This window comes from Ostrea edulis, chromosome 9 (genome assembly GCF_947568905.1).
Source record: "Ostrea edulis chromosome 9, xbOstEdul1.1, whole genome shotgun sequence".
NCBI lineage: Eukaryota > Metazoa > Mollusca > Bivalvia > Ostreida > Ostreidae > Ostrea > Ostrea edulis.
In genome coordinates this window covers 42,218,471-42,245,613 of record NC_079172.1, presented here as the reverse complement: position 1 = coordinate 42,245,613, position 27,143 = coordinate 42,218,471, and the positions used below count along the sequence as shown (strand labels likewise).

Below are 27,143 nucleotides of genomic sequence, written 5' to 3'. Positions count from 1 at the left end.
CCACGCAACGGTCATAGATTGCGCAGAAAACCGCAACTTCAAAGACCCCGACTTTTTGCTAGGCCCATGCTAAAGCATCGTCGCAAACCACGGTTTTGAGTCCACTCACGCTCCCTCAGAATATAGTGGGTAATATCGCTGTGGATTGTATTTCTAGTGATATTTTGGTTGTTTTTGGTGGGTTTTTTTTAATTTAGAGTTACATATTCAATTGATTAGTGGTAGTAAAGTCAACTGTACAAAAACTATGCTTTTAAACGTGTAATACGTAAACGTTTTGATACAAACTATTTGCTACTACCGCTGAACATTATTTATGTTTGTAAAGATGTGATGGTACTGACTAAAACCCGGTCTCGGTCCCGGTCTTCGGTCTCGGTCCCGTGACTAAAACCCGGTCTTCGGTCCCGGTCCCAGATACTTTTATTCGATACAAACAGAATATATCAGGATATTTGAGCCCCATTTCACAATAACTTAGGTATGGCATCCCATGCTTGCATTCTGATAGTAAATTGATCATAATATGATTACGGTGTGACCGTTGGGGCGAGCGCAGCATATCTGAATACATTTTCAAAAAATTTATATTGAAAACAAAGAAAACTGATCTGGTTCACTGTCAATACGTAGGATTACTGTCTTGCTCTTCTCGCCAATGTCGGAACCAGTTTAGCGGGAAATGCAACGAACGTGTTGTGACGTAGCCTGGTAGTTGTGACGTGCCTGTTTACATTTCTTTAGACAATATTTTAAAAAGAAAAAGAAAGGGGGAAGAATATAATTGTCATCCTTTCCTTTCAAATAAGAAAGGTTTGTAATACTTCAAAGATTTTTTTTATTATTATTTTACGAATCGAACCATCCGCCATTTTGTACGAAGGACTTCTGGGATTGGCGTCAAAAAAATTCTTGTTAGAGGTTGAGATTTAGCTCGGATCATTTCCCGCGCTCTAGTCATTAGAGCTCGCAGTACGAGCCAGTGCTCAGCGCTGGCTCGCTGCGCTCGCTATTATTTTCTTTTTTCGTAAAATAATATGTGAAAACCCCGAGACCGGTGGGACCGAGAAATAAAAACAATGCTAAAAGCCGGTCCCGGTCTCGACATTTTCCCTCAATAGCTGCTTTAATCTACCTTTTCATAAAAAAAAATAAGGACTTGATACTCAATGGCACCCCTTTGTATACATATATTTTTGATTTATTGTGTGTGTATGTGTAGGTTTTTTATTCCAATATTCTTTATATTTATGTCAGAATCGAACTCATCATGCCTGCGTGAAGCATTTTATACCCTCGTGTATTTTTACTAACCATTCAAAAGTTATCATTGACTAAGGTTAAAGATTTTCAAAAGTAGGTCAAATTTTGAAGGTGAAGAATTGCATGTAAAGAAAGGTCTTGTCACAAGGAGTACACATGTGAAATATGAAAACCCTATCAACATGCATTCAAAAGTTATGCCAAAGGTGCAAGTTTTTACTGACAAACAGACGGATGGACCAACAAGAGGCCCATGGGCCACATCGCTCACCTGAGTCACCTTGGTCCATATCAGAAGATTTTCCATATCTATTTGCATGTAAAACCGTAGTCCCTATTATGGCCCCAAACCTACCCCTGGAGGCCATGGTTTTTGCAAACTTGAATCTACATTATGTCAGAAACCTTTCATGTAAATGTGAACTTCTTTGGCCCAATGGTTCTTGAGAAGAAGATTTTTAAAGATTTTCCCTATAAATTTGTATGTAAAACTTTGATCCCCTATTGTGGCCCCATCCTACCCCAGGGGGCCAGGATTTTAACAAACCTGAATCTGCACTATATCAGAAAGCTTTCATATAAATCTCAGGTTTCTGGCTCAGTGGTTCTGGGAAGAAGATTTTTAAAGATTTTCCCTATATATTTGTATGTAAAACTTTGATCCCCTATTGTGGCCCCATCCAACCCCCGGGGGCCATGATTTTAACAATTTAGAATCTGCACTACCTAATAAAGCTTATCTATAAATTTCATCTTTTCTGGCTCATTGGTTCTTGAGAAGAAGATTTTTTAATGACCCTACCCTATTTTTACCTTTTCTTGATTATCTCCCCTTGGAAAGTGGCCTGGCCCTTTATTTTAACAATTTAGAATTCCCTTTACCTAAGGATGTTTTGTGCCAACTTTGATTGAAATTGGCCCGTTGGTTGTTGAGAAGAAGTTGAAAATGTGAAAAAGTTTACAGACGGACAGACGGACGGACGCCGGAATACGGGTGATCAGAAAAGCTCACTTGAGCTTTCAGCTCAGGTGAGCTAAAAACTATATAAATGCGCCCGAATATCCGATTACGGGGGTATAGCATTTGCTTTTCAAAAGCGTTATTCTTGTATTCAGAATCTTTCTGGAAAGGGGCGGGAGAGGGGTTGTTGACAAGAGTGCACATTAATTTTAATTTTGTTTCGCTATCAACAACAATTATTCATCATGTTTCAATAATTATAATAAAATTTAAGGACAATATTTGGTTGGGTTTTTTTTCTATTCCACTAATGAACATAATTTTTAAAGTACTTCATACATCGTACATTCTGGACTCATATTTTGCACGTGCACTCTACTTTGTATTTTTTCTAATATTTACATAGAGGCTTTTCTTCCCTGATTATAACAACTAATATATCATCATAATTTAACAATGCGATTCTCACGATACACTCGTAAAGAGAGAGAGAGAGAGAGAGAGAGAGAGAGAGAGAGAGAGAGAGAGAGAGAGAACAGTAACCCGCGTATACATGTACATATACAGAGACCCGGTTCGGAATACACCAACATTCAATTTCAAAATTTTATCAATCATGTGGTCAGGTGTTACATATATATTATTTCTCTTCTACATCCTTATCTTTTTATGAAAATGTAATATAACACGTTCATTTGGGAGAAAAAAATCACGTAGTTGAGTTCGATTTTGACATAAAAAGGAAAATTGGAATAAAACACAAACATACAATAAATCAGAAACATACATGTGCATACAAAGGAATGTCATTGAATATAACACTCTTATATTTTTTAAGAAAAAGGTAGATTAAAGCGGCTATTTAGAAAAATAAAAAATATCGAGACCGGGACCGGCTTTTAGCACTGTTTTTACTTCTCGGTCCCACCGGTCCCGGAGTTTTCACATTTTATTTTACGAAAGACGACAATAATATTATCAATCAACTATCAGAATGCAGGCATGAGATGTCATATCTAAATTAACGAGAAATTGGGGCTAAAATATTCTGATGTATTCTGTTTTCATCGAATAAAAAAATCTGGGACCGGGACCGAAGACCGGGTTTTAGTCACGGGACCGAGACCGAAGACCGGGACCGAGACCGGGTTTTAGTCAGTACCAGATGTGATTAGGTCCACACGACTTAGAGCCGAGTGATTGCATAGGCGAGTTGATAAAATCAACTCCCAAAAATCACAAAGTTTAATCTTTTGGTGTGTTGGGTAATTTCAAATCAAATCAAACTATTCACATAAATGAATTGATATATTTTCATTCTTACACATTACTTCTAAACGTTGGATTCAGTTGGCAGATTTTCAATATATATTTTTGTACTTTCCGTGTATTTTATTATGTATAGCAATTAGCACCCGGGTAGACCCTGGTCACTCCAGAAAAATAGCGGTAATACTCGTCTCGATTTGGTCATGCCTATTGTTCCGGTAACCGTACGGTCATGAAATGGGTCTTTAAGTAGAAAACTTCCCTGTAGATTTCAAACGCCTGGTTGGGTTTGAAGTAATTAAACTACCATTCCTTTCTGGTTAGGTATATGGGGGATATTTTTACCCATAAACGATCAAGATTAATTTAAGAAGTTGTGGATAGAAAGAAAGTCAAGTATTTGAAGTCGTGTATTAGGTTTACGATTCAATATTGGTGCACAAACAACAAAAATATCTTTGTATATATCATAGTTTCAACGTAACCAAGATGGCGTCTGAGTTTGAATTCGGGCGAAAAAGAAGACAATTATCAAAGCTTCTAAATTGGATTTGATAGCGCAAAGAAAATTGCTTGTTGGCGTGACGGCGCGAAGGTGTGTTGCTTGTTGGCGTGAGAGCGCGAAGGCGCGTTGATTGTTGTCGTGAGAGCGCGAAGGCGCGTTGCTTGTTGACGTGAGAGCGTTTTTCACTAGATATTCATATTATGAACATTGATAGGTTAATAAGTTTAAAAATTTAAAACTTATTGTAGTTAACTCTTTTGCATGATGGCATATTTCTGCCATCAGATAATTATGTCGACTTGCCAAATAATTATGTTGACTTGTCAGATCTTTTTGTCGACTTCTCAGATGATTATTTTGACTTATTTCATTAGATCTATTTGTCTTTTTGTCAGATGTTTACGTTAACTTGTCAGATATTACGATGACAAGATGTCATTAAATGACATTAACAGAGAATGAAAGTATGATCGAGGCTTTTTTTCTAACAGTAGGACGTAACCATCTGTCATTGACAAGTCGACAACATTAACTGACAAGTAGACATAATTAGCTGACAAGTTGAAAATATTATCTGACATGTGATGGCATAAATATGCTGCATGTACCAAACCTTTGACCCGACTCACAATAAAGAAAGAAAAAATTCATTGTATTTCCAGAAAACGGCAGTTCTGAGGATCGTTTTAAAATTACATCAAAACTTAGTTCATGGTGTTGAACAATTCCTATAGTAATATAAAATGGCAAGTTATTTTAGACCTATTTATTAGAAAAAGATTGCATCCCATTTTCATTCAGTAAATCACCACTTCTGTATAAGCATTGAGGAGAGAAAAAGATTTGATAGCAGTATGTGGTTACCCGCCGATTTGGCGATATTTCAGACATGGATATTTCGGCAACAAATTATGTGTGCACAAGTTCTAGATATTTGGAGTCCCCAGGGCGGCCCGCATTAAATCTCTTCTTTTTCAAACGCCACATTGCTTACAGGTTATAAAGCTCTTGAATATATTAATCAAATTTGAAATAGATTTTTTGAACTCGGACACGAAGGATGAAATACTTCATACATGAATACATATATGTTCACGCTGTTTGGGTTTTACAGATTAAACGGGATTATTTCGACTTCGCCAACATTCTCGACTGCTATTTGACAACGCTGTAACATTCACTTGTGTGCGACTAACGGGTATATACCATTTTTATCATCTGCATGGCCAAAGAAAGATAAAATCTAAATGATATCGACAAAACTAGTCAAGTGCAAAACATAAGTGCATTCAAATTGACATAGCAGGATTTTGATATCTGAATTCTCTATGATGAATTGCCGTTAGTATTTTAGGTAAATCCCTTGTTTTAAAACAAATGGTTTATCAAAACAAAAAAAAAAGTACCGTATGATATATTGAATATTTTATGATAATGACACTAGAATGATTGTCATAACTTCAAGAATGAAAAATAACGTAACAAAGTACTTACATGGTGTACTCCGAAACAGCCTCCATGTCCGAAATGCATGCATATTTCTAAAACTGCGATATTTTATGTATTGATGTTACGATGACAGGGTGACAATCAGCCAATCGTCACGTTACATTGCAGAGCAAAATCATCCATGGATGGATGTCGATAAAAAGAAGTTCAAGGCGCATAAATAATTTATTCAAAATTTTATCGAACCCACAGAAAATGATTTAAATTAAATTGCCGTACTCGGATAAGGCTTTTTTTAAATAATGCATTATTTTCTTCTACCGGGGTATTCTGTAATATCAAACCATGTGACATATGTATCGATCTTTACAGAATATGTTTTATGAGGGGGAGAAAGAGTAATAACTCAAATGGCTGTTTCATTTCAATAGAAGGTTCCATCCACATACATTCCAGATTGTGTCAAATTTTGTTTTTTCACCATTTTTATAGGAGGTGTATTTCAAGGTCGCATAGTTCTTTTTCAAGTGGGATAGCGCTACTACTATATTTAATGGCACAGATAATGTGTATTTTGAATATTTTTGTTTGAATTTAGAAATCCTTGTAAAATAAAGTTCTTTTTGTAATAGATGACTGTAGATTTGTATTTTCTTCACGAAATGTTTCCAAAGTACTAGTATATCACTGTTCGTTATCTTCACCTTTCATCAAAAAAGGATACTGTTTACCATTCTCTTTCCTCGAGTCCAAACAGGGTGTTCCGTTTTGTTTTACAGATTGGTTCAGTGTCGTTATAATTCAAAATATCATGAATATGTTTCGATTTCTTACATGACAATTTATAGATATTTGGTAAAATAAAAGGATTTTGTACCTTTAATACAGCCATTTCATTTTCATCCATGCTTTTATTGCCTGTACTATATTCATAAATTCTATTTAAAAAATATTTGTACATGAAGATAAATAGCAGAAAGGGTTTCATAAGTGTAGAAATTACCAACTTCATATCATTTACGTATTGTACGTTATATCTAAACAGATATTTAATGAAATATGTTTTTAAACCTATCACGATGCTTGGGTTTAAAACAGTGGTGCATCACCTTTTGTCTTGTCTATAAGAAGGCTGTCTTTCTGAACTAAATCTATCCAAGCATTAAAGACATTTATCCCAAAGAGATTTTTGAGGTTTTTTTTTTTTTATTTCATGCATGTATGTAATCTATTCCACATATAGTTAATTTTGTCAAATCAAGTTTAGGTATCAACAGGTCAAAGCCTTAATCTGTAAAGATCAAATGTCCCTACAAAATATTTTTTAAAATGCAATAAAGGCTTTTATATTAATAATTTGTAACCCTACTTTTCATATGTTTTTGTAATAATATCTTTGTTATATACAAAGGAATAGAAAAGTTTTTCTAATTCTTAACAAAAAGCATCGGAAGGATCGGAATATGATTTAGAAGAGGTAGCACCAAAGTTTTAATAACAGTTATCCTTCCTATTGGTTTTGGATATTTTTTGCTCTACTGGCTGATAATTGCCTTCATCTGTGTTAACTTTGGTTCATAATTTATTTTTGGAATCTTTTGTAAGGCTGCATCAAAGTGAATTCCGAGTAAAGTAAATCTATTATCCCAAGAAAGTCTAAATTTGAATATAGAATTTCTTGACTAAATCTCTTAGCACCTATGCAGGCTGCATGAGTTTTGGAGCAGTTAATACATAAACCCGATAGTTTAAAAAAAAAAAAAAACTTGTTCAGTGTCCTCACAGTTTCTAGGAGAGATTCTCTACTACCGTCAAGTATAATTGATGTGCCATCTGCTAATTGAGGGTTTTTTTTTCAATATTTCTAACTTATTTCTTTAATACTACTGGGTTTTTTTCTTCTTCTCATAATTGCTTATATTTCAGCACAATATAGAAAAATATATGGTGACAAAGGATCGCCTTGTCTACAACCGCGTTGTATACGGAAAGATTCAGAGACATGACCTCCTTGTGTAACTGCGGATGTAATATTGTGATAAAATATTCTAATCCATTTTTTGATGGAAGGCCCAAAATTAAAACATTGTGAAGTGATTTCAATAAAATTCCATGATATCGTGTCAAAAGTTTTTTTTTCAAAATCTAAAAGTAATGAAAGTCCAGGAATATATTCTTCTTCTGTAAATTGCATAATGTCACAAATATATCTATTGCTAATGAAACCAGTTAGGTCTGTATTTATAAGTTTACTAATATGTGTTTTTAATCTATTGACAATTGAACCTGAAATTGTAGTTACTGTCTTGCTATTTCACCTTTTGGAAGCAAGGCTATGTTATCATTTCGCTGTGTAACAGATAAAAGCTTATTCTCTTTAAAAGTATAGTTAAGGGCCCTCACTACAACGTTTTCAATTTGTTTTCAAAATACTTTTAAAAAGTCAGCTGAGAAACCGCCACAACCTGGCGATTTGTTATATTTCACGTTCCTAAGAGTTTTAGAGACTTCTTGTAATGTCAAATTGCCTTCTGATCATAATGGCTCTTTGTGTGTTAAGTTTGGAACATCATTAAAATCTAATATCTCGGTAAGATCTTCAATGTACCTATTATCGTTAGAATCAGCTTACAGATTTTAAAACAGTCCCCATATCCGACATGAATACATACCAGTATTTCTAAAACCGCGATATTAGTATTGTACAATGTTAAGTGTACTGTTCTTCAGCTTGCACATAATTATAGCACGCACCTGTAATTTCAGCTTGTTGCTTGTATTTCTGATACTCTTTGATACATGTATTTACAGGTACATTCATAAACGCTTTGTCTAGTATTCTTTTACTAGTTCAATATTTATGCATTTTCATGGAGGAACTCGTGCTACCAGACTGAAACTAGTTAAATCTAACCTGTGTTCAGCCCGTAACGGTGAACAGCCACTTTATAGCGATTACTGTCTGCAGGAAAATATTCGCCCCAGTTTTATTTTCGCCCCTTTCGCTCTCGTTTTCAATGGGTGACTTGGCAAAATTGTTTCCTCTCTTACTTCTCTTTTAGCACAACTGTGTCTGGGTGATTTAAAAATTAGATGAAACCATCTGCAAGTGTAGAAAGTCGAAAATAACCCTGTATGCAGTGCTATATATCGCCAATGTTGAAAATTAAAGGGTCCATAGTACATGTTATTAATTGTACATGTAATCTGAAGTGTGTTTCTGGTGTTGAATTACCATCTAGCACAGAGAGAATTGCACGGCTTTAAGAACTTACATCCGCTTTGGGAGTACCCAGGGTAGTTGTGAAACATTATACATTAGATCCTTTTTGGAGGTACCCAAGGTAATGGTGAAACATTCTACACTAGATCCGTTTTGGGGCTTCCAGGGTAGTGGTGAAACATTCTACACTAGATCCGTTTTGGGATACCCAGGGTAGTGGTGAAACATTCTACACTAGATCCGTTTTGGGATACCCAGGGTAGTGGTGAAACATTCTACACTAGATCCGTTTTGGGATTTCCAGGGTAGTGGTGAAACATTCTACACTAGATCTGTTTTGGGGTTCACAGGGAAGTGGTGAAACATTCTACACTAGATCCGTTTTGGGGTTTCCAGGGTAGTGGTGAAACATTCTACACTAGATCCGTTTTGGGGTTCCCAGAGTAGTGGTATGACATTCAACAAAGCATTACAACTAGGATTAGGGGTAGCTAAAATAGTTGTGTTTGTGCCATGTCAGCATGCCATTCATTTGAAAGTTTTTGATACAAGTGTACTACTTTTGGTAAAAAAAAAATTGCCAATATGACAATTATAACAGGAACTTTCAGTAATTATATTTTATATCAGTTATAACTTGTAAGTCATTTTCACAGCGATTGACATTTTTTTTTTAAAATAACAGGTAATGATTTATGTGGCATGACTGTATAACACAACATTGACATTTTTTCGTATTTAATGTTTTGGGTGGTTGTATTCTTATTACAAATTAAACATCGTGACAAAAAGTGTTACATTTTCATTCCTTTAACACCTACAAATATAAGCATGGGTATAATTACATTAGTTCTAATTACTTCACAGCTTTATGTTACTAAAATAGAATATAATCCTATACATCTCGCAACATTTCCTATAACAGGTGAGTTACATTAAGCCAAGTTATGTTTTTGAAACACTGAAATGTCATACAAGTTCTTATAAAAAAGATATAACGAGGGTCAGCTCAGTGTTATGAATGATAAATTGTGCATGCAGCTAACATTCCAGCTCGCTTTGTCAAAAAGCACAACGTCGTTGTCAATATGGCTAACGGGTGCCTTCCGGTTGATACTATTGTGAGCTTACGATAGAAATAGGTGGACTAGATATGTGGTTGGTCATGCTTTCAGAAGTATATGTGTGAATTACAACTTTACGTGAAACAATATATTATCATTGTGACGGCAATCCTGGTTCAACCGGCACCAAAATTGTAACGGGAATCCTGGTTAACACGGCGCCAAAATGTAATAGCAATCCTGTTTTACACAGAACCAAAAATGTAACGGCAATCCTGGTTCGCACGGCACCAAAAATGCTAAGGGAATTCTGGTTCACACACGGCGCCGAAATGTAACAGAAATCCTAGTAAAACAGCACCGAAGATGTAACGAGAATGAGTATATACTGAGACTGAATAAAGTCTAGTTTCTTCCAAAGTACAAGTTCTATCGCCTGTATCAATAGATCTCGCTGTCAATAGTACTTGAGATGAGTATTCACATTACTTTTATGAAACACATTATTATTAATATCATTGTGCATTCATATATCGCTTTATCTAATCTAGACAATTACCGCTTTACATGCAAAAAAAAAAACCAACCCCCCCCCCCCAAAAAAAACAACAAAGAACAATAAATACATAGAAAAATGCATAAATAATACTAAACTGAGGAGGTTTTTTTTTTTTTTTTTAGATAACTATACATATATACCGAATTAGTTTATCAAATGTAAGTTTAAAAAGATATGTTTTAAGTTTGTTTTTAAAAACAGCTAATGAACCTTTGAAACAAAGATCCAACGGGAGGCAATCCCATAAAGTTGATGAAGAAACACCAAACCGTCTTTCGCCATACAGTTTAGTAGGAGTGCGTGGCTTTATAAGGTATAACGAATCTGCAGAACGTGGTGTTCGCTGAGGATGGTAGACTTGAACTAGTTCCTAGATGTATGGTGGAACTAATCTATGTAGAGCCTTGAAAATATACAACATGATTTTATATTTTGTTCGATATGTCACAGTTTCTCTGCTATACCCAGGTCCGGGTGTGATTCCCAGATTATGTTAAACACCATGTTTGAAATGAAATGGCCTGTCAAGTTTAGAAATTTATCATAACAAACGTAATTATGATTTTAGAATAGTTGATAACAAATAATAAGTTTTCCAATGAAAATGAATGAATATAAGCAGAGGGGAGTATAAAATTTACCTAAAATAAATGACCAGAATTACGAAAAATAAATAAGTACTGCAATATTAAGAAAATGAGTGATCACTTCCATAATTCCTATACAGAATACAAAATCAAAAGTAGGGCAAACGTGGTCGGCGCGCGCAGCACAGTTAAGGTTTCATTAAGGAGGTGTAGCCTAATCTATACAGGAATGTGTATTATGACATCACACATAAACAACAAAAAATCGCAACCCTTCGAAATGCCATGAAATGATATATTTAATGTTTCTAATAGCACTGCATAAAAATGTAACCTTAAACTTTTTCTTGTTGATGTAATCTGAAACCATGAGAAAATTGATCACTGTGCACTTATCCCCATTATAGTCTGACACATTTCATTTGCAGTACGTGGATCAACTGGGTTTTTTTCTGAATTAAGATATATTTAAGTTATATGGAAAAATATTTGCAGATATTTAAAAGACTATTAATTTGAGAACAATGCCCACCTTATAGATTCACTCAAATATTTTTTATTTATCCCTTAGGAAAGCATTAATACTTATTTATAGATAAGGGGACAGATGGGTGGGTCTAATACAAGTCGATTCCTTGCAAGGGCATACCCTCAATACATCATAAATGGGGTTTTTAACGTGAACCAAAGACATATTAAGCTATTTGAAATGTATGCGGATCTGATGAAATCGTAGATATTAAAAATGCAGTTGACCGGTAAGAAATTCAACAAGTAATGCAATGATTTTAACAATCATAAATCGAAATCTGTAGAACTCCGTAGCGTTTTTCATACACCACAGAGGTTGTTTAAAACATGAATTAAAGTTTGAATTTCAACCTTATTGTGTCCTTGCAATGTCGAAATTTATTGATGACCTCAATATCACATGTCCATGTGTATTTGTTACTTGTAACCACGTGACACTGAAGCACGTGATCGGTCTAAATACAAAATATAATCGTCCTATATATTTATTTTTAGTCCATCATATTTTGATCCAATATCAGTAAAGTCCCAAAATGCTCCATCTGTCCTTTTAAATGGTGTTCTTCAATCGCATATTTTCGGCGAAATTTCTATTGGTCACCTTAACTTTACCGACCCTTGGGTACACCAGAGGTGGATCAGGTGCCTAAGAGGAGTAAGCGTTCCCTGTCAACCGGTCACACTCGCCGTGAGCCCTCCATCTCAATCGGGTAAACGAAGTAATCCGTAGTCAAGTCAGCGTGTAAAGAACGGCCTTAATATTGGTATGAAACATGTCCCACAGTAGTTTACCCAATGACAGGCTGTATTGATAAATTAGATCGTTATAACACATAAAATTTGCGAAATGCTGACATTAAACGAGACTGTTGAAATCTTTGTAACGTCAACAAATTTGTCTAAATGTAAATGCCATGAAACAATCAATGCGTGATATGGATTTAACTATATGTACCAAAGTATAAGTTATGCACAACAACTCTCACAAATCTTGATGAACACACTCCTTATACTCTTCTACTGGATGAGTTGATGCAGGGATTTGAATTTTTCATCAATTCTGTTAGATCTTCACCACTCAAAATAAATCTTTTTATCCGGCATATTCGACATACGTTTGATTGTCAAACATTTTGTATTTTCTGAAGTTTCGGGTACAAGATCGCGGTCTTGGCCTTGTATACTTCAGTAGCTTTGACTATCAGTAAACCTTGCAACATAGTTGACCAAAGACCTCATGGCCATTCGGATTTTGTTTGACTTTCTCCGTATCCAAAATATTTATCCATCGATTTTTCTTGAAATTTTGAAACTAATCCAATATTTCAAGGTGCATCATATTCAGTCCCGACAGCTGAAAAGAAAAAATACAGGTACCCGCTATAATTTTAATTTCTCTATCTCAAATTGTCTTTCTTTCTCTTTCGTTTGTTTGTTCTCTATCTCTCTCTCTCTTTTTCTAACTCAAATTGTACTCTTCTTTTTTCGCCTAACTGTATTTGAAACTCATATTCTACCATTTTTGCTGTTTCAATTATTATTTGAAAAACGTATGTTTCAAATGCGTTGTATTCCTTCCTGTAAAAACTTTTCTGCAACCAACTCCAATCTCTTGTTTTTTCATAGCATAACCTCCAAATCGAAGTTAAACTAATGCAATCAACTCATGTTTTTTCAAAGTATCAAAGATCTCAACGGGCCGCAAGTCCTAAACTAAATTCAAATCTGCAAAAATGTGATAATTCTTTATCCTGGACGAACATGGGTCAGAATTATCCAAGTACAGTAAAAATCAATTACATACAAATCAAAGATTTAAGAATTCTTTTATAACATTATCTACAGTAAAATATATTTACCAATGAAAATATACTAACTTGGTGATCAAAGTTCACAAAACAGTATGATCCGTTGTTAGTTTACTGCTGAGTTGAACTACATGTAACACACGGGGATTTAGACCTGTTTATGGCACTGTCGAAATTAGTCATCAAGTCCAGCCACACGTAGTGTATTATCCAATGTAATTCTACATATTGTTATTACCACAATATTTACAATCTATTCATACTAAAACAAACTTTTTGAAAATTAATTTCTAGAAAGTGTACCATGCCACTCAACAGGTATTACTTCACATTTTTATGTAACTCTTCCAAGCTCTGTTCTAAAAATAAAATGTTCAGAGTCTTATCTAGGTCACGTGTCAATCAACAATGCATTACACAACAATGTTTGTCCCGAAAACTGACAATAGCTTCACATTAAGCAACAACATTCTAGATAATATAATATGTATAGCCATAGATTTAAAAAACGAGGACACAATGACCTACATTTTCATTAAGTACCGCTATAAACTTCGAGAAGGAGGCCACAGTGACCTACATTTTCATTATGTACTGCTATAAACTTCCAGAAGCAGGTCACAGTGACCTACATTTTCATTATGTACTGCTTTAAACTTCCAGGAGGCCACGGTGACCTACATTTTCATTATGTACTGCTATAAACTTCCAGAAGGAGGCCACAGTGACCAACATTTTCATTATGTACCGCTATAAACTTCCAGAAGGAGGCTACAGTCACCTACTTTTAGTTTACAAAACAAAATGCATCCACCGACAGTCCTAAGCCTCACAGTGTGAAAAATATGACCCAAACACAAAAAACTAGCAGACAGATGGACAGGTCAGAAAGCCTATAACATGATACGGCCAATCATAAGACAGGCATCTAAAAATGCAACCAAGACCACGAATCCTACATATACATGTAAAGGTATAAGGAAATAATTTATCATATACACCAAACATCTTCATTTTACAATTCTGCAAACATCTAAAACACAAAAGACTGCTCGACATGTTGGACAAGGTGAGCTCCCGGACATCCATATTTCTGGTCTTTGTTGGTCCTGACGACTAGCGAACCATTTTCCCATGCATTCTAAGCACCACATGGGGCGACAGTAACACTGAACACACTGTCCGACCTGCAGACCGTCACACAGCTTCACTAACTTGATGTCAGACTCCTTCTGCATGCAGCCTATGCAAGTGTCCGATTCCTTAGATATGAAAATAAATAGAAATAAATAAAGAGAAGACCAGGCTTGGATTTCCCGAAAAAATTTCAAACTTTAAAATTTAATAAATTTGAGTAAAATCTTAGTCCAAGTTTCGACTTGTTCTTTTCGAGAAATCCAGGCCAGGACTTGAACCCGGTCCCCCTAAATCTCTAGTCAGGTTCTCTACCAACTAAATCCCTAGTCAGGTTCTCTACCAACTAAATCTCTAGTCAGGTTCTCTACCAACTAAATCTCTAGTCAGGTTCTCTACCAACTAAATCTCTAGTCAGGTTCTCTACCAACTATATGGCCATTGGTGATCAAACCTGGTTGACCACTACAGTCCTCTCTCCTTAAATGTGTTTATATTTTGAGGACATCAACCCAGGCTCTTTTTCCCCTGGCAGTCAGTTCCAGGGGCTGGTGTATGGCACCAAATGTAACAGCTAGGAAGGGAGAAAATGCAAGGGACAAGCAACCCAGGCTCTTTTTCCCCTGGCAGTCAGTTCCAGGGGCTGGTGTATGGCACCAAATGTAACAGCTAGGAAGGGAGAAAATGCAAGGGACAAGCAACCCAGGCTCTTTTTCCCCTGGCAGTCAGTTCCAGGGGCTGGTGTATGGCACCAAATGTAACAGCTAGGAAGGGAGAAATTGCAAGGGACAAGGCCAGGACATGAACCCAGGCACTTTGAATCTTTAGTCAGGTGCTCTACCAACTGAGCTATCTGGCCACCATCTATCAAACCCAGCTGACCACTACATCAGTAAACATAGTTCAGTACTGTAATTCAATTCTGAATTCTACTGCAAAACTACTCTGTAATCTAGAGATTGTGTAAGCTGACGATTTATTTATAGCTTCAAGCATGTCCGAGTGGATGAGATTCACTGTACTGAATCTGGGAAATTACTTATAAGTGACTAAACCTGAAAAACTTAGTAATCAATTCCAATCTTATTAAAATTAGATCTTTTATGCTCCATAATATCAGTATGCTGTCAGCAGTCTAAGTGAGTGCACCAAAAGATCTATTTTAATCAGACTGTCATCAATTTACAAACCATTCCCTCCGGCATATGGAAGCCTTGGTTAAGGTTGACTTGGTGTCTAAAAGCCTCCAGGAACTGGTCACTGAGTGACTGTTTTATTACTATATTCCTGGCATTGACAATGGGCGTAGTCAGCTTGTCTTTCAGATCTTTGTATTCTAAAGCATTTAATCTGAAATACACGTTATGACAATATTGTATTAAAATACAATCATTTCATTACAAGAGATCTACCATATAAAATATAGTAACTCTTTTAAAGGGACATGGACACGATTTGAGGTGAAAATTTTCAAATTTTATTTTTCCATTTCTATTGTTTACAATGCTTAAAACTAAAGTATTTTCCATTAGTCAACCAAAATTTGAATATCAGTTGTTGAGTTACAAGTGAGATATTTTTAAAAAAACTCACAATTCTTTGCTAGTAAACAATTTAATTAAGGCTCATGCCATTTTTTTCTTTACATATAGATTATAGATATGCTTCAGACAGAATGACAGAATTACAAAATGGCAGAATTACAGTCTGATTAAAACCAATCCCCCTTCTCCTATCGTCGTAAGGGGGGGGGGGGGGGGGGGGGGGGGGGCTGGTTTTAATCAGACTGGACAGAATGACAGAATTACAGAATGACAGGCCCCTTGATCTTCGGGGCATAAAAATGTGCTTTAAATGAAACCTTTACTAGTACAGTGTATATTTAACATATGTAAACAAAAACAAGGAACAGGCCTTGTTTACATAACAAAGAATTATGTGCTCTGTATCTACCATGTACCTTGACAACTGACATTCAAATTTTTGCTGACCATTAGAAATATCTTTGTTAAACATTCTAAACATTAAGAGTGGAACTTCTTTGCTGTCATCTCTCTAAGGAATATACATGAATAATGTGAAAATCTTGAAATGAATAAATTGTACAATTTCATGTTGTTTTACAATTTATCATAATTATGAAACTTAGATCACAGCAAGTGCTACACTATTAAAATCACGATAAATTATCAACCCTGCCTTACCTGATACTAAATGGCTTCAGTTTCGGATTTATGCTTACAACGTTGAATTTGAGGAATTGCACCGATGTCATGCTTTCATAATGAATATCGTGTTCCTCCGACTTGGACAGTGACAGGTGTATATCATTCTGATGGGCTACATACACATAGTACGTAGAAGTTTTCATCACCCACGAATCTGTCACAATCAGCCTACGACCTGGAGCACCTGTTGTAAATTTATCCACCCGTCTGAATTCTACGTTAATGGAAGAAGCCACTGCTCTCCACGACGCATCATTTCCAAGCAGAGTCAGTTCTTTTGCTATCGGATGGCTGCTGAATTTGTTTCTTGTCCACAGGTAGAAGAGTAAGGAACACGTCAAGATAATTACAACACAACAGCTTAGATAGATCTTCCAGAAGAGTCCCACATTCCACGGAGCGAACAAACCCAGTTGAGGTGAAAATAATCCCAATCCTACGTAATACCCTGAAAATGTAAATAACTCGTAAATGCCAATCCTACGTACATGTAATACCCTGAAAATATAAATAACTCGTAAATCCCAATCCTACATAATACCCTGAAAATATAAATAACTCGTAAATCCCAATCATGTAATACCCTGAAAATATGAATAACTCGTAAATCCCAATCATGTAATACCCTGAAAATATGAATAACTCGTAAATCCCAATACCTACGTAATACCCTGAAAATATAAATAACTCGTAAATCCTAATTATGTAATAGTTAAATACCCTGAAAATATAAATAACAAATACATCCCAATGCTATGTTCATTTAGTCAAATTAGAGTAACATAATAGTTTACACAGATCTGATGAGATAAAAAAGCCAACCGGCGAAATTGCTGAGGTGTGATTACATATGCAAGTTTCAAGATGTGTCCGAGTTATTTTCCTGTACATAGAGAACTCAAACAGTTAGTTTGGTGTTAAACAATTTTGTTCACACATACGACATAGGACTAGAGTGGGACAAAGCATAAGTGAATGTACACAGTTTTATCACCCGAATTCAATTGATAAACAAATCGAGTGAGGCCAAAATAAAAAATATGTGTGTTTCCTATTTCACTTCCAAAAGAATTAGGTAGGGTAGGTAAGTAAAACATTTTATTCTATCAAAACATTTTATTTGAAATCTTAGTTTTTGATATGCTTTCAATACAGGTCAATATACAATTATACATGATGTTCATTACAAATACTTTTCACACATTTTGAAGATCAATAGTAGTTAAAATGAAAATCAGAGAAACTCAATGCAAAAAGAAAAAAAATCCGAATTCATGATTTTTATTTTCTTTTATATACATGTATATCATCAATAAAATATTTAGGGTCAGCAGGAAAAAGGTAGGTAGGGTAGGGAAGCCGGAAACACATATATATATTTTATTTTGGCCTGATAAGTGTTCAGGGAGTAAATAAATACATGGAATACTTAATGCACCACATTATTTTGTAGCTTGTATATACTAAGCTGATATCTAGTAGGGTATTACTTACAAATATATTGGTACATTATTTTGGGGGGTTCATTTCAGTAAAAATAAACATATATTGTTCCATTGTATTTTTGTATTTAAATTATTTTAGACTTCCCTACATCTAAATCAGCAGTCACTTATCACATTTTATTTTATACATCTTCCTCGACCTAACTGACTGTTGATGCACTTTGTATTAGGCATTCAGAATAACACTAAATGCACCTCCTACACAGATGAGCCCTTAATTATCTCAAAATCTGCATATCGCTTAATGCTATCCAAACGATACATAGACGTATACATTTTACATGTACACATTAACAGGTTGGGAACACATCCTCTATAAAAAGATATTCTCACAAAACCGCAATCATCCCTCTCTAGCGAGAGTAAATATACCCCATACAACTGCGTAAAACACTCGTGGAGTACATCTCTTCCCATTACACATGTAAAGAAGAAAAAGTGGTAATATGTCCGAGACTTCTGCAAATATATTAATCAAAACAAAAACGCTCATGATGTGCATTGGATTTCAGTCTCCTTCCTTCTTACGCAGCAACATTGATATGAAATTTCTTGACTGTTATAAATTTTATAGAGACAATTTGCGTCATGCTGAGTGTGTCGCGCACTTATTCAGTATTGCACGGAATTTGCCATTACTTTCAATAAAGACGCCAAAACACCTGTTTATGGTAATATTTACTCTCTTGCTAAAGAAGGATAATCGCGTTTTAGCAAGAAGATCTAGCTATAGTAATGGGGAAGTGTTCCCAACCTGATTCACCATATTTTTTGTGAAGTCTCTCTCTTTAATTAACAAAAAATTACCTAATGGTAAAAGTGAATGAATAAGCAAGGTTATTGCTGTCCTTTTCATGTGGTATTCAATGAAATGGAGTTGTTCACTGCCTAGGTAATTTGCCAGCACATTCTGGATAGTCAAACCTGCTGAAACAAATTCGGTCGGAGGTGCAACAAAACACAGAACGAAAAACAGGTACCCGATCGTAAAAATAACATTTAACGTGTCCTCGTTCCCCATGAGATTAGTCGTTGTATTTATAGTTCCTTGTATAACTAAATATTACTAGGTCTTGTACTTTTCTTGACCATCCGGTGCTGACGGAATCTATTTTCACTTTTAATTTAATCGAGCTCTTCAGTGATGGAGTTACAAAAAGTAGAAATCATGGCAGCATTCTGTGGTCAACTACATGAAAATAACGTTGAAATTAGTGTTGAGAATATCAAGAAGGTGAATGTGCAGATATCTAACAAGTTATTTAGATATATACATGTTATCTTTACATATACATATCTTGCTGTAGTGAAATCCTCACCGCTTTGGCGCTTTGCCAATTTTTACCCACGTGGGGGCCACTGTTTAGAGAAAGTTCGGATGCAAAAGGAATTTATATTAAGTTGTCAGTGTCACTGCTTTTGAAGCTGTTATCATGGAGTTTCATTGAGGTTATAATTTTATTAAACAGGATTTCTTATACATGTAATTTTGTTACGTTTTAGATTTATTTCATCTATGATTTTTCGAAAAATAATATGTTTTACGGCGTGACCGTGTTTGAGGGCGAAGCAAACAAATTTTGACATTAGTATCTATATCCAAAACAGGACAAAACAACCCGAAGTTAGCACGAGGACGCGCGTACGGAGCTGTATCAAAGCATCCTAATCTTGGATATTTGATCCGCCTATATATATATTGAACGCGGGAAATATAACGCAATTGATGTAAACATTACATTGTGACGTCATATTCAGCGTCGTTATTTAGCAAATTTACAAACATAGCGTTTGAACCACAACAAAAAACATGGCGTTTATGGTGGAGTGATTATATATGATTAAGAAAATAAAATTTACATGCTTTTACGAATTTTATGTAACATCTCAGAACGACGTGAACTAGGGTAGACGAGATTCAAAATGGAGAAATACATGTCCACGCGATAGTATTCGAATCGACGACATTAGTACCAAAATTTTCAAGTTCCATAGGTATGGTTTAATTTTTCATTGTTTTCCTGTATTTTCCTTTTAAACATGTATATACGTGTTACCTATAGGGAGAGCTCCGCTCTCACGGCCCCTTCGGGCCGTGAGAGGGCTTCGCCCTCTATCATTACAAGTGACATCTACAGCTGATCTATACTGTGTATAAAATGTAGAAGCATGTACATATATGTATTTAGATTTCATTATGCCATTTGAGAGGGGCTTGCTGCACGCATGGCAGATCTCACCTCAGATCTCCATTCTTGAGGGTCGGCAGTAGAGAGCTTCCATTCTCTACGATCTTTCTCCATCAGCTCTCTCCAAGATAGCATTGTCCGACCAACTCTACGTCTCCCAGGAACTTGTATATTTAGAGCGCACTTGACTGCACTGCTGGATCTGACAACGTGGCCATACCAGCGGAGTCTCCTTTCCCTTAAGATGAGGTCGAGGTCGTAGATGCCAAGCCGCCCCAGCAATTCAGTTGAACTTACAGTGGCCATATCTTCAGGCTTGATGTTACAGATCTGTCTTATCATGGCCCTGTCATTGCGTAGTAGGCGATGAAGATTTGGCTTGGTCAGTGCCCAGGTCTCACTGGCATGGAGCATAGCGCTCCGTACACAGGTGTTATACACTCGACCATGGGTCTTATACGACAGGTGGCGTGATGTCAGGACTGGTAGCAGCTCCCTGAACTTCTTCCAAGCAGTCTTCACACGCGTAGTGGCTGCAAGGTCACAGCCACCAGCTGCGGAAAGCATGTCTCCGAGGTAGCAGAAGGAGCCTACAACCTCCAACTTGTCCAGACCAACTTGGATATCACTCTGCAGCCTGCCGTCAAGAGAGCGAGCAGTTCCTCTGCATCTTGAACATCTGAAGTCAGGGTCCACAGACAGGCGCACAAGCCCACTGCATTTCTTGTGCACCCAGTGCTTGCAGCCATTGCAGAAAATACTATTGCTGCCTACACCTGTACGACAGACAGCACATGGGAAGCTGCCCGAGTCCTGAAGTAGGTCAAGACCCGTACCGCAGATCATGATCTTGGTTGTGCCTGCATTCACTCTCAGTCCTTTCCTTTCCATAGCTTCTTTCCAAGTCAGAAGCCTCTTGACACATTCATCCAACGAGTCAGTAATGATAACCAGGTCATCTGCATACAGATCCTCCCAGGGAACACCGGTGCGAAATTCGCGTGAAAGAGCCTTGAGTACGATGATGAAAAGCAGAGGGCTGAGTACTGACCCCTGATGGACTTCGACCCTCACAGCAAACTCCTCACTGTAGCCATCACCAATGCGGACACAGCTACGGGCATTTGCATACATCCCCTGCACCAGACGCACAATCCACTCTTCCACACCAAGTTTTCGCAGTGCCCACCAGATCACCTTCTGAGGGACACGGTCAAATGCCTTTTCGAGATCCACGAACGCCATATAGAGCCGTTTGTTTACTGCGAGATATTTTTCCTGCAGCTGCCGAACAACAAATATTGCGTCAGTTGTACCTCTGCCAGGGACAAAGCCAAACTGGGAGTCATCGATTGTCACCAACTGCCTAATAAGGCTGTCCACTATCCTCTCCAGGACTTTCATGACTTGTTCTGTCAGTCTGAGTCCCCGGTAGTTGCCCCTGTCCAGAGCATCACCCTTGCCCTTGTAGAGGCAGACAATGAAACTCTGCTCCCAGTCAGTGGGGACCTTGCCATCACGGACAATTGAGGATGCAAGGTCACGGATCATGGATACACCTGTGTCACCTGCGGCTCTGATCATTTCCACTACTATTCCTGATGGTCCTGCCGCTTTACCCAACTTCATCTTGGAGATGGCCTTTTTCACCATATCAATTGAGATTGGGACAGGTGGCCCTTCCACTGGTGATTCATCGGTTAGGTGTTCAGGGTCCCATTCAAATTCCACATTTAGGAGCCTTTCATAGTGCTCTAGCCAAGCTTTCTCCTTTGCTTCTTGGTTCAATGACATCTCACCTGCATCATTCTTTACTGGTTTGTCGCCCACAACATCAACATTCTCCCGTCGCATCTGGTTTGCAAGGCGGTACACCTCTGAAGACCTGTGAATCAAGAAATTTGGTATTCACCATATTGCGCTGTTCCTGCATTTGGCCACGAAGTGCAGGTAAAGGAAAAAGTAGGTAAAAATAGCTACCTGTAGTAGGTTTAAATACCTACATGTAGGTAGAAATAGTCTTTGGACTGGACCTGTCTATTAGGAAGTAAATCTTTTTTAGCAAAATTGGTTTTCTATGTATACATTTTCACCAATGAAGCATCCATATTGACACCATGACTCAAACTGTTAACTTCACAAAGAAAAATATCTTCAATGATTATATAGGAGATTATGAAAGCAATTCTTCATATATTTCTTTGTAGGGAAAAAGTTTAATAGCGAAACAAAATTTTGAAGAAGGAGATGTTTTGTTTGAAGAAAGACCAGTTGTCAGTTCCCAGTTTCTCTGGAATGAATTTTACAAATATACGGCGTGTGAATACTGTTTACGTTCGCTGGAGACGGCCGAAAACCAGAGTAGACGATTAACAGAAAATGAAGCGCTTACTTTACCATACCCCGAGTGTGATGAAACCAAACCTTCTCAGTATGTCAAATGTCCACAGTGTCAGGTAAACTTTGTACAATGCGTCCTGACAATTCTTTTTATGTCTTTGAATACAATAGATTTATTGAAACCAATTTTGGGCCCTTGAGGGCATACAAGTAAAAAGCGAAATACATTAGGAAGAAAGTCAAAATTGATAGCAAATACATTTTAGATGTATACTTTTCAGGTGACCTACTGCTGTCAGGAATGTCAGAAAAACGCATGGAAGGAGTATCACCAAATCTTGTGCATGGGATCATCCAAAGAGGATGAAAATCACCCCCTGTATAAACTACAAGACATGTGGAGGTACAGTACTGCTTTAAAGTTACTCTCTATATAAACTACAGGACATGTGGAGATACAGTACTGCTTTAAAGTCACTCTCTTTATAAACTACATTATATGTTGAGGTATGTGTATACAGTACTGCTTTAAAGTTACTCCCTATATAAACTACAAGAATCTCGAAGTTTATACTTGTTTGTTACTGTATGTACCGTACTATACTCACCTATAGGTCGGTTCGCCTATAAGTCGGTTGTGTATTTTAAATTGTAGTCTATTTTGGAGGGATTTGCCATTGACCCGCTTAAAAGTCGGTATAACTTTTTTCAAGAATCGGTTGACAATTTCAAACCAATGCTCAAACCTATTCACCTCTGTTACAAATAATATTTTGTGAAATGCACTGATATTTATTCATTTCATCAACAAATCAATTTCAATAATATGAATAAAATCATTAAGATATGTAAATACTTGTACTTTTTGCATATAATCTTAGAATACATTAAATGATATAATATGTCCAGTCAACATTAATCATGATAATCATTGGAGTACAAAGTTGTTCAAAAATACTCTACATTACGCTGTCCAGAAAAATGCTAATCTTCTTAGGACTCGCCTATAAGTCGGATATAGTTTTGAACCAATTTTTAGCTCCCCAAAATCCAACTTATAGGCGAGTATATACGGTATATGTAACAGTTACTGCTTCAGATGATCTATATAAATATTGATAATTATTTACAGTATATTGTTTGTTTTGAATATAAACTTCTTCTTTGCAGAAACATTCATTTCCCACCAGAATCTTGTAGTATAATGCTTATTGCAAAGATGATTGCTCTAGTCAAGCAGGTTTGTTTATATGATGAAATTTAACGAAAAAGGCCATAACAAAATTTTATTATAGATTCTGCAATTTATGGAAAAAAGATAAGAGTGGTGAAGATTTCATACTATTACGTCTTACTTTGTTATTTTATCATCTAAATGGATTAAGACATATAATTGGAGTATATTTCCAGTTTTTGGTTCAAATATATAAAATTTTATTTTGCAGAGTACAAAGAAATGTGAAGTCTTGGAAAAATTTTCTCGCTTTGTAAAAACAACAGTGAATGAGGAGGAGGCACTGGTTCATAAGATGATGGGAGAAAAATTTCAGGTAAGAGAATATTGATTGTGAAATATATGTACAACAGATCTATTTCTTTAGTTATTGTGATACATTTGAAAAATCTTTATGTTTTTCCAATATTTTTATTTTTCAAATGCATAGGAGCCCCTGGAGTTGCTACGGCAACAGGTGACAGAGATCCTGTTTGAAGACGCAGTTCAGTCTGTAAGTAATTTTGTAACAGTATTTGATTATTTCCCTTCAGTACAAGATATATCCATGGAATATATCTTGTTAGAAGTATATTCAGCAAACATCATGTGACTGCTTCCTTGGGGAGGGGGGGGGATTGAATTATTTTTTATACCCCCGCGAATGAAGTTCAGGGGGGTATATAGGAATCACTGTCTGTCTGTGCAGATTCATGTCCGAGCCATAACTTCGTTGTTTTTTGAGATAGGCATACCATATTTGGCACACAGGTGGATCACTATGAGACGATGTGTCGAGTACCTTCATGATCTCTATATGACCTTGACTTCAAGGTCAAAATTAAAGGTTTTTTACAATGGATTTGTATCCGGGCCATAACTTCTTTGTTCTTCGACATAGGCATACCATATTTGACACATGAGTGTATCACCATGAGACTATGTGTCGGGTATTTTCATGACCTCTACGTGACGTTGACCTCAAGGTCAAAATTAAAGGTTTTTACAGTGGATTCGTGTCAGGGCCATGATTTCTTTGTTCTTTGATATAGGCATACCATATTTGACACATGAGTCTATCACCATGAGACGATGTGTCGGGTATCTTCATGACCTCTATATGACCTTGAACTTTGACCTCAAGGTCAAAATTGATTATAGGGTTTTGACATAGTCATACCATAAGACATGGGTGTATCACCATGAGACTATGTGTCATGTATATTCATGACCTCTTTATGACCTTGACCTTTGATCTCAAGGTCAAAATTATAGGCATACCATATTTTTACACTCAGGAAAGAGGTAATTTATACAGTACCCGCAACGTTATTCTTGACATGATAAACGATAGAACACGATACACGCACGATAGGATAGGATACACGCACGATACGATAGGATACACGCACGATACGATAGGATACACGATAAACCTGATAAACGCAAAACCTGATAAACGATCTTCACGATAGACCTGATAAACACAAAACACGATAAACGATCTTCACGATAAACGGAAAACCTGGTAGAAATGTTGTAAATTTAGAAACGGTTTAGACGGAACGAAATTTTGATACCTACAACATAATTACATTATGTTTACATTATGTTGATAATAATATTGAAGGATTTCAATGTTCATTATATACCTACATTACGGACAAAGCGGATTTCTTGTTTCCCGCGTTCTCGCAATGGGAAAAAATCTAACGCGGTAATCTATAGGTAACTCAGGAAAACCGCGTTCTCATCGCGGGATGACTATCAGCTACCTGTCCCCGTCGCGGTAACATTTGTTTAAAACATTGATCGGTTTTGTACCATATAATTTCTTTAATCCACGGTCGTACGTTTTTTTTGTTTTTTTTAATGCCATCACAGCTAAAATTAAAAAATAAAATAAAATATATACGGCATTGAATTCATTATTTGATATCTATATGAATTTTATCAGCCAATGATTCTAAAACTTATATTGTCACCTAATGTTTAATATATAGATTATACAGGGAATTAACTAAATGTAATATAATGTAGTGATATCATGCTTCAGTAGCTCTCTTATGCTAATGTATATTACCTTGAGTATGAAATAAAACCAAGTAATATTGTGCGTGTAGCGAGGAGGGGGTTATTTTGCATCAAGCTCTAAGTTCACGGCTCATTCAACATCTCAAGTTATTTTCATAACGACCGCTTTAAAAAAAAATCAACCGCACTACACCTGTTAGATATTTTTACACTATGATTGATAATTGATAGTCATAAGTAATTGGAACATATTTATTTGAATTGATATTTTGTTAACAAAACATAAATATACTGTTTAAAAAACATAAACAAAACTCGGCTTGTTTTAAATTCGCAATTTTGAAACGCTTAGTGTGTAAAAAAAAATCAAATAATCATCAAAACCAACATAAATTTCCAGTATCTACACGTACGAGTATTGGTACATGTGTACATGTACAAGGTATATATATAAAAAAAACAACGATGACAGCGGAATCGTGCCCAGTTGAGCAGAATTTTGGGGGATGCAACACCCTTGCACCCTTTTAAAACTTAATCTTCTAAATGTGTGAAATACAATGTCCCTGAGTATGTTAGGTGATACACAAAATCAGATATAAGGAGCGCACAAGTTCAGCAGTTGCTATGTAAGTAGCATACACGTGGAAAAAAAAAATCGGAAGAAAAAGAACCATTATTAAAATATACATGTATGTGATAAACAATGTAATTTACTGATTTTTCCTTTCAAATCGGAACTCCCTATTTTTCTGTTAGTGTTAATTACAAATAACTGTTTCTAGACAAACAAATGTTTATGAACTTCAGAAGGAGCTTTCAGATTTACTGTGCTCGGTTTACTGTCCTACTTTCCAGACTACTTAGAATTAAATTGTGATAAATTTTCACTCTCTCTCTGGACAGACAAATAGCTCTTCTTCTGCCTTAAAATCGACAACTTTATGTTCTCCTTCAAATATACCGTCTTTCCTCGATTCCTAAAAATAGCTTCTTTAACAAAACGAATAAAGGTTTCGGAAAGTATCGTACTTTTTCATTAGATTTTATATACGATCCCGATAGTTTCCGAAGCTACACGATAAACGATTTTCACGATAAACGGAAAACCTGATACACGCAAAACACGATACACGATAGACCTGATAAACGCAAAACACGATAGAAAACGGAAAACCTGATACACGATAGGATAGGATACACGCACGATACGATAGGATACACGCACGATAGAGCACGATAGGAATGTCAAGAATAACGTTGCGGGTACTGTACCTATTA

The 27,143-nt window shown here is 36.2% G+C and overlaps 2 protein-coding genes across 2 annotated transcripts in view; one reads left to right on the top strand and one right to left on the bottom strand.

The window, feature by feature from the left end:
- Positions 1-13,141: 13,141 nt before the first annotated feature.
- On the bottom strand, positions 13,142-19,246 carry LOC125658590 (E3 ubiquitin-protein ligase TM129-like). The gene is made up of 4 exons (XM_048889877.2): positions 18,894-19,246; positions 16,558-17,029; positions 15,544-15,703; positions 13,142-14,481 (listed from the first exon to the last, which is right to left on the bottom strand). The coding sequence occupies exons 1-4, from the start codon at positions 19,105-19,107 to the stop codon at positions 14,230-14,232; spliced, it is 1,098 nt and encodes a 365-aa protein (XP_048745834.2). The 5' UTR covers positions 19,108-19,246; the 3' UTR covers positions 13,142-14,229.
- Positions 19,203-27,143, top strand: part of LOC125658589 (histone-lysine N-trimethyltransferase SMYD5-like) — an 18,241-nt gene continuing 10,300 nt past the window's right edge. Inside the window, exons 1-6 of the mRNA XM_056149278.1 lie at positions 19,203-19,320; positions 22,483-22,731; positions 22,897-23,018; positions 23,786-23,855; positions 24,061-24,165; positions 24,280-24,342. Coding sequence (XP_056005253.1) covers positions 19,231-19,320; positions 22,483-22,731; positions 22,897-23,018; positions 23,786-23,855; positions 24,061-24,165; positions 24,280-24,342 — 699 coding nt within the window. The 5' untranslated portion in view covers positions 19,203-19,230. The remainder of the gene's footprint in view (positions 19,321-22,482; positions 22,732-22,896; positions 23,019-23,785; positions 23,856-24,060; positions 24,166-24,279; positions 24,343-27,143) is intronic.

Excerpts from the sequence above, each read along its gene's own strand:
- LOC125658590 (XM_048889877.2), bottom strand. The coding sequence starts at position 19,107 with ATGGGGAACGAGGACACGTTAAATGTTATTTTTACGATCGGGTACCTG. Across the intron at positions 17,030-18,893 it reads TCATTCACTTTTACCATTAG|GGTATTACGTAGGATTGGGA; the intron begins GTAATTTTTTGT and ends TTACATTTTCAG. Across the intron at positions 14,482-15,543 it reads TCCATATGCCGGAGGGAATG|GAATCGGACACTTGCATAGG; the intron begins GTTTGTAAATTG and ends TTCATATCTAAG.